General features: G+C 37.9%; 1 protein-coding gene across 3 annotated transcripts in view; it reads right to left on the bottom strand.

Moving 5' to 3' along the window:
- The window catches only part of Ids (iduronate 2-sulfatase), a 70953-nt gene that overhangs the window by 50285 nt on the left and 6014 nt on the right, over positions 1-14654 (bottom strand). For all 3 annotated transcript variants that reach the window (XM_067136006.2, XM_067136005.2, XM_067136007.2), the window contains exon 3: positions 7011-7313. In XM_067136006.2, the coding sequence (XP_066992107.2) occupies positions 7011-7313 (303 nt within the window). The remainder of the gene's footprint in view (positions 1-7010; positions 7314-14654) is intronic.

Below are 14654 nucleotides of genomic sequence, written 5' to 3'. Positions count from 1 at the left end.
ATACAATACCCCACTGAAGATATTTCCTTATATGAACACCTAGGTACTTACAGTGATCCCCATAAGGAACTTTCACCCCAATAACGCAGACCTATCACCCAGTTTCCATAAAAGTGGCTATGCTGTGTTGCTGGAGTGTAAAAAGTTCATGTTAGCTGTCAGTGAATTCCATTTCTCTTTTCTGGCTGTATTTAAGCAGTGCAGTAATTCATTAGCAATCTCCGATTTATTAGTGAGCTGGAATTCCGCATATAACTCACCACACCTGTGGCTCCAGCCACGAATACATTTAGTACGAGTGACAGTGTGAGGAAAAAGCAAGTAGCAAAAAGAGAGAATAAGAAGAAAAATGTTAATAAAAAATTGCATAAAGTAGAATTAATTAAAAAACACCTTTTATTCATCGAGGTGTAGCAGTGCGCCCAGGGTATCGACTATTATCAGAAACAGTTTGATCAAATTAATAGACATAGGAATCTAAAAAAATAGACCATATTTACAGCAATTATTTCTTTGTTTTGTAAGTGAAATTACAAGTAAATGTAATAAGAAAAATATAAATAATTGAAGAACCGGGCGAGTTGGCCATGCAGTTAGAGGCGTGCAGCTGTGAGCTTGTATCCGGGAGATAGCGGGTTCGAACCCCACTGTTGACAGCCCTGAAGATGGTTTTCCATTGTTTCGCATTTTCACGCCAGGCTGTACCTTACTGAAGGCCATGGCCGTTTCCTTCTCACTCCTAGGCCTTTCCTATCCCAACGTCACCTATCTGTGTCAGTGCGAGGTAAAGCAAAAAAAAAAAAAGTTAATAAAAAACTGCATAAAGCAGAATTAATTTAAAAAACACCTTTTATTGGTTGAGGCATAGCAGTGCATCCTGGGTACCTACTAGTTATTTTATAATTTGCTGACATTGCTGTAAACATTAGAAGAAAATTTCCTCTCAGTGCCACTCCACAAATACTGTATTCATTTCACTTATGTTTCCTGAAGTTTTTACTTATTCTATTTAGCAACCATCTAAGTATGCAGCCTAAAACTTACAGACATGACATTTTCAGCAACAACAACAACAACAAAACCAGTTTGTGCGACCATCTCCTATAATGACCGCTAATTAATGGTCCCTTTGGAGTTGTTAAAACCAGTTTTAACTTCAAATACCTCAGGGAGCTTCATTTCTTCTGACAATACCATAAACCAAGAAATACGCCATAGGATACAAGCCGCATCAAAATTCTACCACTCTTTTCGTCAAATAATAATAATAATAATAATAATAATAATAATAATAATAATAATAATAATAATAATAATAATAATAATCGTATGGCCTCAGCTACCGTGTGCAGACATTTCGATCTGACGCCATCTGGCTGTCTGCTCGTCAATTTCGACGTTCCGTTTTACTCGAGGCCCACGAGATGGCAGACAGAGTAAACCGATTCTCTCTCCTGGGCGACTATGGCTGAGATTTAATGAATTTTGTCGGGTAAATACCAAATGTATCACCAGAGATCTTTTACATGCCGACATCGTACGACATGGAGTGTCGAATGGACTTTTTTCCGCCCTTCAAAAATCCGACTACCTCTGCCGGGTTTGAACCCGCTATCTTGGAATCCGGAGGCTGACACTCTACCATGGATCCACAGAGGCAGCTTTTTTGTCAACTACTTTGGGATGACTCATTTCCCCAAGCTTCCTAGATCACGCTGTGCAAAACATATGTTATACAAATTCTAATTTATGGACTGGAAGCAGCAACTTTGACTAGACCTGCAAAACGTTGCCTTCAAGCCACTGAAATGAAGTTCCTTTATTCTTGTCCCCAAAAATAATAATAATGTTATTTGCTTTATGTCCCACTAACCACTTTTATGGTTTTCGGAGATGCCGAGGTGCCAGACTTTAGTCCCGCGGGAGTTCTTTTACGTGCCAGTAAATCTACTGACACGAGGCTGACATATCTGAGCAACTTCAAATACCACCAGACTGAGCCAGGATCAAACCTGCCAAGTTAGAGTCAGAAGGCCAGCGTCTCAACCATCTGAGCCACTCAGCCTGGCTGTCCCCAAAAGACATGGAGGGACAAAATAAGGAATGAAAATATTGGGCAACAACTTGGACTGGACAAGTCTGTTGGACCTTAGAATTAAGCAGACTATGATGGTATGGACATATGAGGAGGATGGCTCCAATTAGGACCCCAGGAATGAAAGGAATGTTGTTGGGTAAGAAACCCAGAGGGATGGTTGGGAAAAGCAAATTTGCAAAGACCTTGACCTTGTAAAACATGATGGAAAATGGCAGCAAAATAGTAGAACATCGGTTGTGAATGGACAGGACCAGCTTGCTGGAGCAGAGAATTGATGATGATGATGGTGGTGGTGGTCATTTGCCAGTATCACGTAGAGTGGCAAATCTATAGTTGGGGCCACGAGAGTTGGAATCTGACATTTGCCACCACTGGTGTGAAAAAGTTGACTAACACTGCTCAAAAATGGTCTGTTGCTATGGCAACGATAACAGAGATGCCACATTTAAGGAAGCTATCGCCACATGGGTTGGCTTGCTCTCAGTCGCTTTTGCAATATTCTTCGAAGTGGTACTGTGTTAGCTGTGTTAGTTGTTGCTGGTTTATGTAATAATTTAAATCTTTGTTTCCTGTATATTATTATTATTTGTTAAGTTAATCAGTGGCTAGTTGTACAGTTCTCTTCTCTATTTAACATGTGCATTTGTTTGTTGAGGTTATTGTCAGTTTAGTGATTATGAAATCTCATATTTATCAGCAATGGCATGTTCTGCCTTAGATGCTGGAATTATTATTATTATTATTTTTTTGCTATTGGCTTTACGTTGCACTGACACAGTAGGTCTTATGGCGACAATGGGACAGGAAATGGCTAGGAGTGGGAAGGAAGCGGCCGTGGCCTTAATTAAGGTACAGCCCCAGCATTTGCCTGGTATGAAAATGGGAAACCACGGAAAACCATATTCAGGGCTGCCGACAGTGGGGTTCGAACCCACTATCTCCCGAATAGCTGGATACTGGCCGCACTTAAGCGACTGCAGCTATCGAGCGCTGGAATTATTAGCTCAAGCTTAAGAACAATTCAAAGTTCATTGAATTACATTAGGCCTACAGGTTTTATTAAACACTCAGCCTGTATGAAAGGGTGAAATGCCACAGAAGGAGGTAACTATGTCAACGCAGCACACTTCGTAGTTACTGCTTTCGCCGCTCAAATGTCAGACGCCAACTCTTGTGGGCCCAACTACAGTGACTTGAATGGTGAAGATCTGATTATGTGAAGCTGAAAAACCTCATTTTTGATGCTTAAGCATGACGATTATTCAGATCCACAGCATAGAATTGTGAGTGCAATGATGATCATTGCTCTCTGTCCTCGAATGATAATACCCTTCCAGTAGCTACCCAGTGAAACATTCTCCCTGGCTTTCTTAATAGCTGTCGATGCCCGATAATAATTGAAGGTGGAATCAAAATTGATAATCCTTTTCCCTCCCCTCACTAATTAGACAGTTGCCTGACTTTTCAGAACAACCAAGACAAGGGCTTGGGTTGGATCCACTCAACAAGAGAAAGCTACAAGAGATTTGTGGATGCAGTAATAAGCACAAGAAAAAGAGTTATACCATGAGGCTATGAGAAGAAGTACATTCCTGGCTGGAGTGGAGTCAGTGAAAATCTTTTATCAAGAGTTCCTTGGAGATGGTGATGAAAATATAACTAATGAACTATTGCATAGTCTTGATACAACTTGTAGACAAAAACGGTTGAAAACTGCTGAATGAAAACCTAGACTTTAAACGATCAAGCAGAAAGGTTTGGTTACCCGGCAAATTAGAAAAAAGTAGCTCGGTAGCTTATGGTAGTATCTCTGTACGTACAAATAAGATCACCTCCTTTCTTATAATTTACAGATATTCCAGAAAAGGTGAACAGAAAGAAGAGAGATTATTATGCATATTTCTAAACCAAAGGCAGGCGCACCGGGCGAGTTGGCCGTGCGTGTAGAGGCGCGCGGCTGTGAGCTTGCACCTGGGAGATAGTAGGTTCGAATCCCACTATCGGCAGCCCTGAAAATGGTTTTCCGTGGTTTCCCATTTTCACACCAGGCAAATGCTGGGTGTGTACCTTAATTAAGGCCACGGCCGCTTCCTTCCAACTCCTAGGCCTTTCCTATCCATCGTCGCCACAAGACCTATCTGTGTCGGTGCGACGTAAAGCCCCTTAGCAAAAAAAAAAAAAGGCAAGCGCAATGCGGCTCAATGACCAGCGACTCAGTTCAAGCAAGTAAAGGAACAGTGTACAGCCTAACAGCGGCTTACACGGCTTGTGTTACAAAAAGGGGAAGGACATGTTTCAAAACATATTTAAACTCTCAACAGTTTAATTGTGATTAATGTCATTCTATTCAGTGCATTAGATTATGCTGAGGAAACAAAATAAGTTAATTTGTGCATACAAATGCCATTTGCTATATAAATATGTTTTACTTTTTTTTTTCTTTACTAGTTGCTTTACGTCACACCGACACAGACAGGCAACAGTGGGATAGGAAAGGGCTAGGAGTGGGAAGGAAGCGGCTGTGGCCTTAATTAAGGTACAGCCCCAGCATTTGCTTGGTATGAAAATGGGAAACCACAGAAAACCATTTTCAGGACTGCTGACTGTGGGTTCGAACCCTCTATCTCCTGAATACAAGTTCATAGATGCACATCCTTAACCACATGGCCAACTTGCTTAATTTTTATTACATTAATTTCATTAGGTTATGCATAGAAAACAGAATTAATTATTTTGACATGTGATGACTACATACTCCTTTGACTACTGTCTGTGGCCAGGGACTGAGCAAGTGGCCATGCGATTATGGTCACACAGCTGTGAGCTTGTATTTGGGGAAACAGTGGGTTCGAATCCCACTGTCAGCAGTTCAGAAGATGGTTTTCAGTGGTTTCCCATTTTCACATCAGGCAAATGCAGGGGTTGTAGTGTTCCATAGTTAAGGCCATGGCTGCTTCCTTCCCACTCCTAACCCTTTCCTATCCCATCTTCGCAATAAGACCTATCAATGTCCGTGCGATGTAAAGCAAATTGTAAACAAAAAATAATAAAAAATTGTAGTCAAGGAAATACGGTAGGCCAACATAAAAGCTTTTTTAGGAATACAGCATAAATAATGAACGACAAATGATATGATTGTATTGCTTAAGTATGCTGCGTAATCATGTGTAAACAGTTGCAATGCTTGTGCCTTGACTCCACCTAATGCCATCTAGTCTTTATAGCATGACCTTGAACTCCAGTATGCAGACGATAATGTTATATTGGCAAACTCTGAAGATGATCTTCAGCAGACCATGAATGCATTTAATGAGGCATATAGGAGCATTAGTCTAGACATATACTCCAGTAAAACGCCAATTTTATATCAATCTGCACCAACCTGCAATGCTGCTGCTCCTGCTATCATGATTAATGGAACTAGCTTAAGAAATATTTCACACTTTCCCTATCTGGGCAGTCACCCTTCACCAAATGCAAACATTGACGCTGATATTCAATACTGTCTCAAATGTGTCAGCGCAGCTATGGTTGTAGGTGAATTAGGGTGTTTGGCAACCATACAATCAGTACTCAAACTAAGCTGTATGTATACCAAGCCGTTGTTGTTCCAACTCCTAGAAAAATATCATCAATGCTGCATTAGAAGAATAGGCTACTAGGAATAAAATGTCAAGACAGATGCACTAACATAAGTGTTCTGAAGGCGAATCTAAAGAAATGTCAAAATGATCCTGAAAATTGGGACGTTGCGGCATCCCCTCGTCCAGAATAGCGTTGGCTCGTCCACCAAGGGCATCTATCCTTTGAACTACAACAGAGGAAACTTCTGGCCGACAAATGCAATGCTAGGAAAGAGCGTATGATTAGCAGAAATATCAACCCTCATGGACCAGTCGCTACTCAATACACCGTGTGCCAACACTGTGGAAGATTCTGTGGTTCCAGAATTAGATTATACAGCTGTCAAAGAACTCATGTGATTTGAACTTTACTTTTCGAAGACAATCATAGTCGTTAATGAGTAAAATCCTAATAATAATATTAATAAAATATAATGAACAATTAGAGGTCAGTTGTTCTCAGCTCTTCCCGTGCTCAAGTCGTTAGCTCAAGGAGCGGGGCTCTCTCACTGCCTCTCTCATTGCCTACCTATCGACTGGGGTGCAGTATAGGGAGGAGTAGGACTATTCAGAAGGAAAACCACTGCGCATATTACAGTTTCTGTTGAATACATCATCTGCATGCTAGGTTTCTTCATTATTTTCTTATTCACAAATATCTATAGACTTTATTTAATACATAGGCAAGTCAATAAGTATCTGCAAGTTTGCACTAATCATCTTTAGGTTGGCTCTATGGAGCTGTGTACTCAGCAGCCACTAGATGGCACCACTGTCTACGGTAGGTTTCGGTGGAAATTCACAGAAGACTTTCAGCACAATATGGGGACAATGTTTTGCGACAGTGAAGTGTTAACCAGTGGAGTGACCAGTTCAAAGGGGGTCACATGAGCGTTAAGGATGAGGAAAGATCCGGGAGTCGATCTGCAGCCATAACTGATGTCAATATTGAACAAGTGCGTCATATGATCCTGAATAACAGATGAGTGACTGTTCTATGAATTTCCACTCCTGATAAACCTTCAGACAACAAAAAAATGGATTACGGAACACTGTTCTTTCTTGGTGCAAACAGAGAGTGGCATTGCCATTTCTACACCGCAATAGCACAAGCTGTACTCATCCGATAATGCTGAAACCTACCATAGATATAGACAATGGTGCCATCTAGCGGCTCGTGAACACACAACACCATAGAGCAAACCTAAAGACAATTAGAGCAAAATTAACTTGCCCTCGTACAATGTTAAGTTATTCTTTCAGAACAATTAAAATTATCTGCAACTCACCAAGGTAGAACTTAGGAAACTTGAGCGGCACATGAGGCTTGTGAAAGCCAACAGTAAGGAAGAAAGGCTTCTTGTCGGTTCGAGGCACCCTTTCCAGGAAATCCACGGCTGCATCCAAGGACTCGAGATCCGGCAGTGTTTCGCCCGGTTGAAATTCTACGTTAACAGGGCACACTAGGTTCCTCATCAGCTTCCCCTTTGGGCCACGGCATACTGCAGCTTCTTTGAAATTTTCTGAGGGGGGATGGTATGGTGGCTCGGACCAGCTGTATGGCTGGTCATCGCTCCAGTTGGAGGATATACCTACAACATGACGTACTTGGTCAACCAGACAGTTCTGACCATTTTACTGGGTGGAAATCAACAAAACTCACTCATCTTACACTCTCAACCCTGGGCCATAATTATGTATCTATTGAAGAAAACCACATAATTTAAATATTATTCAAGTTCCCGTTGAGTCATTATCAAAGAACATAGTTGTCACTGGATCAGCAATAACTGTCATTTACAAAAATTCTACTTCCTAAAGATAAAGAATAAATAAAAATATAATTATTTCATATACAGTAATAGGTAAATATGATTATGCCATTAATTGTGGTGAAGTTAGGGTTCAAGGCCCTCTCTTAATAATAATAATAATAATAATAATAATAATAATAATAATAATAATAATAATAATAATAATAATAATAATAATAATAATAATAATAATAATAATAATAACAACAACAACAACAACAACATACATACATACATACATACATACATACATACATACATACATACATACATACATACATACATACATACATACATACATCATCATTATTGACCGTTATGCCTTTCAGTATTCCGTCTGCAAGCCTCTGTGAATTTACTAAATGTTGCCATAATCCTCTATTTGCAATTAGTGCTGTGGCCTCATTTAGTTCTATACCTCTTATCTTTAAATCATTAAAAACTGAGTCTATCCATCATCGTCTTGGTCTCCCTGTACTTCTCTTGCCCTCTATAACAGAGTCCATTATTCTCCTGGGTAACCTATCCTCCTCCATTCGCCTCACATGACCCCACCACCGAAGCCGGTTTATGCGTACAGCTTCATCCATCGAGTTAATTCCTAACTTAGCCTTTATCTCCTCATTCTGAATTCCCTCCTGCTATTGTTCCCACCTGTTTGTACCAGCAAACATTCTGCTATTTTCATGTCTGTTACTTCTAACTTATGAATAAGATATACTGAGTCCACCCAGCTTTCGCTCCCATAAAGCTAAGTTGTTCTGAAAACGGACTGATGTAAAGATAGTTTCATCCAGAAGCTGATTTCCTTCTTACAGAATGCTGTTGATCCCTACTGCGAGCTCACTGCATTAGCTTTACTGCACCTTGATTAAATCTCACTATATTACCATCCTGGGAGAACACACATCCTAAATACTTGGAATTATCTACCTGTTCCAGCTCTGTATCACCAACCTGACATACAGTTCTGTTGAATTTCTTACCTACTGATATCAATTTAGTCTTTCAAAGGCTAATTTTCATACCATACTCATTGCACCTATTTTCAAGTTCCAAGATATTAGACTGCAGGCTTTCGGCACAATGTGCCATTAAGATCAAGTTGTCAGCATAGGCCAGACTGCTTACTACATTTCCACCTAATGCTGAATTAGGTAGTAGAACCACCACAGATAACAGTCACTGTAATGTAACAAATACTACAAAGTTTTTGTGGTAACAGTCAAAGGGACGCACCATCATTCAAATATTGTGAAAGAAACAAATCAACACCTCAAGATTTTGGAATGACGTCACTTTTGACTAAACCCTCATAAATACAAACTACTATCAAAGGAAAATCTGATCGTCAAAACAAGACTAATTCGATGAAACTACCTAATTCAGCATTTTACTGTTCAAATCTAATAAATTACAGTAGCAAGCCTCAAAATTAATATCTGAAACAGAATTCCAACGTATCCAAGATTTTAATCTTCAGACACCAATAATTTTAACAAAAATTACGACTCAAATTTTAACATAGAAGTCAAATTACAATTGTTTTTAATAAACTAGAACTTTGGGAAAACAATTTTAGCCAAATTTTCAACAATTTGAAGATACTATACTGTGTTTTGGATGTCAATGTCTTTAGAATTAACGGATATTCCAATTTTAGTATGGTCATGTATGTATGTATGTATGTATGTATGTATGTAGGGTATTCAGCCCGAAGGCTGGTTTGATCCTCTACAGCTCCACCAACAGCTGTCATAGATAGCCTAGGTGTCACTGAAGAGGCATACTACGGAAATTAGGAGTGAGGTAGTTTCCCGTTGCTTTCATATTGTTAAACTATTAATGTGTTCACACATTCCTATGTTTATATATTTAATTACTTAATTTTAGAATTATAATTAAGCACAAATTTGTCAAAGCAAATCAGAAACAACACGTCTTAACCATGAGATGATTACATAGGTTGAGGATGCTTGAAATCAAGCAAAACATGTCCCTATAAAATTAGTGTTGTAGCATTATGATTTTCTAACAACATAAAACCAATTGTATTGAAAAGGTGGAATAAAAAATCACAATATTGTAACCATGTGTCCTTGCCGCAGTTGGGAGGCTTTCAGGTCCCAATGAAGCAGACAGCCAAGCCGCAGGTGCAACCAAATCGGATGGGTATCTGTTGAGAGACCAGACTAACGAATGGTTCATCGAAACGGGAATAGCAGCCTTTCGAAAGTTGCAAGGGTGGCAGTCTGGGTGATTGACTGATATGGCCTAGCTTAGCTGTGCAGGTACTGCTACACGGCTGAAAGCAACGGGAAACTACAGCTGTAACTAACTCCTGAGGACGTGCAGCTCTCTCTGTATGAATGATGTACTGATGATGGCTTCTTCCCAGGTAAAATGTCTTGATTGACATCTTGATTGATAAATTTCATTTTTATTCTGTATTGATAGTCATCATAAGTCATAAATGAAAGAAAAGTTCCACCTAATCAATACTATTTTATTATCACATGTAGGACCGGTTGCACTGTTGACTGTCTAAAATGGCAAATGATAGTAGTTCTTGCATTGTTGCAGTGCGTATTATGTTAGAATGATGTGAAATAGCTCATAAGCAAAACTCTTAAACACATTAAAACATTAAAATCACTGTAATGTGCGTTGGATGTAAACTTCAGTTGACAGTCCAAATTAATAAGAGACAGACACCTTCTTATGTTGTTTGCAGGTTTTAAGCTTAAATTATTGTAATCATTGCCAATATGTATTGAATATTACTCAACCACTTTCCAATTTAGTATTTGTAACTTGTGGATAGTCTATTTGTTTGACGTTGACTAATGTTCTAGAAATTGTTCACTTTTTGAATCCAAGGTCATTACTGGTGGCTCTATCCTTTCTTATGATGGTGAATATTGCTGTGGGGTGATCGAGATGTTTGTTGCTTGGCCAAGTTAAACCATGTTTACTAATTTTTATTGTGACTTTTATTGTTTTAATGTGTTTTAAGTGTTTATGTGCTAACTTCTTCTTCTTATTCTAATATAACACGAACTGTACAACGCAAGAACCACTGTTACCTGCCACATTAGACAATCAACAGTGCGGTCAAGCATGTTAAACTATATTTACTAATGTTTTATTTTGGCTAGTCATTTGTTTTATTGAACTATCAACATGTATATCTCTACATTTAGTGTAAATTATTGTTAAAATGACTATAATACTGATTATTTCACAATTGTTCAGCTAAGTTTATTTCATACAGGACTAAATATGCATAGACTGGAGATCAATTAAACTGACTAGGCAAATGCCTATGTTAAAAATACTCCGACACACTCATCACATTAAAGAAAAGACGAACGCATATTAGTTTCTTACATATGTACATTAAGTGTAATAAGAGCAATTAATTTTGTAATTGTATAATATTGAATTCTCAGCATGGGTATGGACTCTGACCACAAATTTTTGGTCATGAAATGCCATCTGAAGTTGAAGAAATTGAAGAAAGGAAAGAATGCAAGGAGATGGTATCTAGACAAGTTGAAAGAAAAGAGTCTGAAGGATTGTTTCAAGGAACATGTTGCACAAGGACTAAATGAAAAGGCTGAAGGAAACACAACAGAGGAAGAATGGATAGTCATGAAAAATTAGGTCAGTAGGGCTGCTGAAGAAATGTTAGGAAGGAAGAAAATGTCAACTAAGAATCAGTGGATTACTCAGAAGATACTAGACCTGACTGATGAATGACAAAAATAAAAGAATGCAAGAAATGAAGAGGGCAGAAAAGAATATGGGTGATTAAAGAATGAAGTGGATAGAAAGTGCAAGATAGCTAAGGAAGAATGGATGAAGGAGAAATTCAAATCTAAATCTAAATCTCTTTATTTGCAAATGAGGTGTCTACCTCAGTGGAAAATGGTACACTAAAATACATTATTATCAAGCACTAAATTTTAAATTAACAAGAGAAGAAGAAAATTTTCCTAGAATACAATATTATACAATTTATGCTAACAATGTTTTCTATTAAACACACAGCTCATCCTTAATAAATTTATATTGTTTACAAAATTCTACTTATAATATCTCCTGTACTTACTAACATAGTCAACTCATATACAGTATATGGAATTACTTCAAATAATACTATACAACTGGTATAAGATTAAAATTAATTAATTAATTAATTAATTAATTAATTAATTAATTAATTAATTTCTTTCTTTCTTTCTTTCTTTCTTTCTTTCTTTCTTTCTTTCTTTCTTTCTTTCTTTCTTTCTTTCTTTCTTTCTTTCTTTCTTTCTTTCTTTCTTTCTTTCTTTCTTTCTTTCTTTCTTTCTTTCTTTCTTTCTTTCTTTCTTTATTTATTTATTTATTTATTTATTTATTTATTTATTTATTTATTTATTTATTTATTTATTTATTTATTTATTTATTTATTTATTTATTTATTTATTTATTTATTTATTACCCATTTTGGAACCTAAGAAGCATAACGGCCCGCTGCGTCTTAACAAGGGCCCCTTTTGTCACCACTTTTCAGAGTTCCTGAAGTGCAAAGATGTTGAAGGTTGTATGGTCCTTGGAAAGGAAGATGTTGCATACTGGAAAATCAAGAAAACCTTTGGAGAAAGGTAATCTAGGTGTATGAATATTAAGAGCTCAGATGGCATGCCCACTTCTAGGGAAAGAACACAAAGCAGAAAGATGGCAGGAACATATCCAGCAGTTGTATCAAGATGTAGATGATTTGGTTCTGGAACAAGAGGAGGCTATTGATGATGATACGGGAGATTCAATTTTGAGGTCAGAGTTTGACAGAGCTGTGAGAGACCTAAATAGGAACAAGGCACCTGGAATGATAAAATACCCTCTGAATTACTGACTGGCTTAGGAGAAACCAGCATGGCAAGATTATTCCATCCAGTGTGTAAGATGTATGAGACAGGAGAAGTGCCGTCCGATTTTCGTCAGAATTCCCAAGAAAGCCGGTGTTGACAAGTGTGAAAACTACTGCTCCATTAGTTTAGTATCTCATGCCTGAAAAATGTTAACACGTAATATTTACAGAAGAATGGAAAGACAAGTTGAAGCTGAGTTGGGAGAAGATCAATTTGGGTTCAGAAGAAATGTAGGAACATGTGAAGCAATCCTCACTTTACGTCTGATCTTAGAGTATCGAATTTAGAAGGACATGCCCACGTACATGGTATTCGTAGATCTAGAAAAGGCATTCGATAATGTTGATTGGACCAAGCTATTAGAGATTCTGAAAGTGATTGGGATCAGATACCAGGAATGAAGAATTATCTACAATCTGTATAAAAATCAGTCTGCAGGGCTAAGAATCGAGGGCTTTGAAAAAGAAGCAGCAATCCTGAAAGGAGTGAGGCAAGGCTGCAGTTTGCCCCCCCTCCTTTTCAATGTTTACGTAGAACAGGCAGTAAAGGGAATCAAAAAGGAATTTGGAAAGGGAATCAGAATCCAAGGAGAGGAAATCAAAACTTCGAGATTTGCCGATGATATTGTTATTTTATCTGAGACTGCAGAAGATCTCGAGAAGTTGCTGAATGGTATGGACAAAGTGTTGGGTAAGGAGTACAAAATGAAGATAAATAAGTCCAAAACAAAAGTAATGAAGTGCAGTCGAACGAATCAGATGATGCACGTATTATTACATTAGGAAATGAAGTCTTAACGGAAGTAGATGAATATTGTTGCTTGGGTAGTAAAATAACTAACGACAGCAGGAGGAGGACATAAAATGCAGACTAGCACAAGCAAGGACGAGCTTTCTTAAGAAAAGAAATTTGCTCACTTCAAACATTTATATAGAAATTAGGGAGATGTTTCTGAAGACTTTCATCTGGAGTGTGGCATTGTATAGAAGTGAAACATGGACAATAACTAGCTCAGAAAGAAAGAGAATAGAAGCTTTTGAAATGTGGTGTTACAAAAGAATGCTGAAGGTGAGATGGATAGATCGAATCATGAATGAAGAGATACTGAATCGAATTGGTGAGAGGAGATTGATTTGGCTAATTTTGATAAGAAGAAGAGATAGAATGATAGGATACATATCAAGACACCCAGGACTTGTTCAGTTGGTTTTTGAAGGAAGTGTAGGTGGTAAGAACTGTAGGGGTAGACCAAGGTATGAATATGACAAGCAGATTAGAGCAGATGTAGGATGCGATAGTTACGTAGAAATGAAAAGGTTAGGACAGGATTGGGTGGTATGGAGATCTGGATCAAATCAGTCTATGGACTGATGACTCAAATAAAAAATTTAAAAAAATAATAACACAAGAGGAAAGATCTCCATTGAGACAGTCACATTAACAAGGTTGTAAATAAAGGAGAGGGCGTATAAGTCTCTGGTAAGACCCTAATTAGAGTATTGTTCCAGTGTACGGGACTTTCACCATGACTACTTGATACGAGAACTGGAAAAGATCCAAAGGAAAGCAGGACAATTTGTTCTGGGTGATTTCTGGCATGGGGCAATAACCTTAGATGTTAGGTGCCTTTAAACAACAATCATCATCATCATCATCATCATCATCATCATGATTTCTGGAAAAGGAGAAGTGTTATGAATATGCTGCAAACTTCGGGCTAGGAAGACTTGGGAGTAAGGAGATGAGTTGTTCGACTAAGTGGTATGTTACACTTTCGTTATCGAGCTTCAAAATTTCATTCTCCTTTCGAGATTTGGATGCAACAACATCATAGGGAGTTGCTTTCCATCTCAAACACAATCAGTCCATTTCATCCGACAAGAAAATTTCCCCTTTCCATTCACATCAAGTGCTGAATGTCACAAAAATATTTGCATATTTGTACACCATTGTTTGATTTATTTGTCAAGAAACTTGATGATCCCTTTGCCTTGTGATAATTTTCCAAGTGGTATTTTACACATAAAGCATCTTTCATATAAAGAGATGTCAAATATTGACAATGAAGGAAAAAACCAAAGACTCTAGTTATTTAGACCTTTCATCTTCTCAAGGACACTTTTGATATGAGTGGTTAACTGTGTTTTATATATGTAACCTGTGTTTTTGTGCATATTTTAATTGCAAATCAAGATTATGACTG

This window comes from Anabrus simplex, chromosome 1 (genome assembly GCF_040414725.1).
Source record: "Anabrus simplex isolate iqAnaSimp1 chromosome 1, ASM4041472v1, whole genome shotgun sequence".
NCBI lineage: Eukaryota > Metazoa > Arthropoda > Insecta > Orthoptera > Tettigoniidae > Anabrus > Anabrus simplex.
Note: the sequence above shows the minus strand (reverse complement) of the source record. Positions and strands in the feature narration are given on the sequence as shown.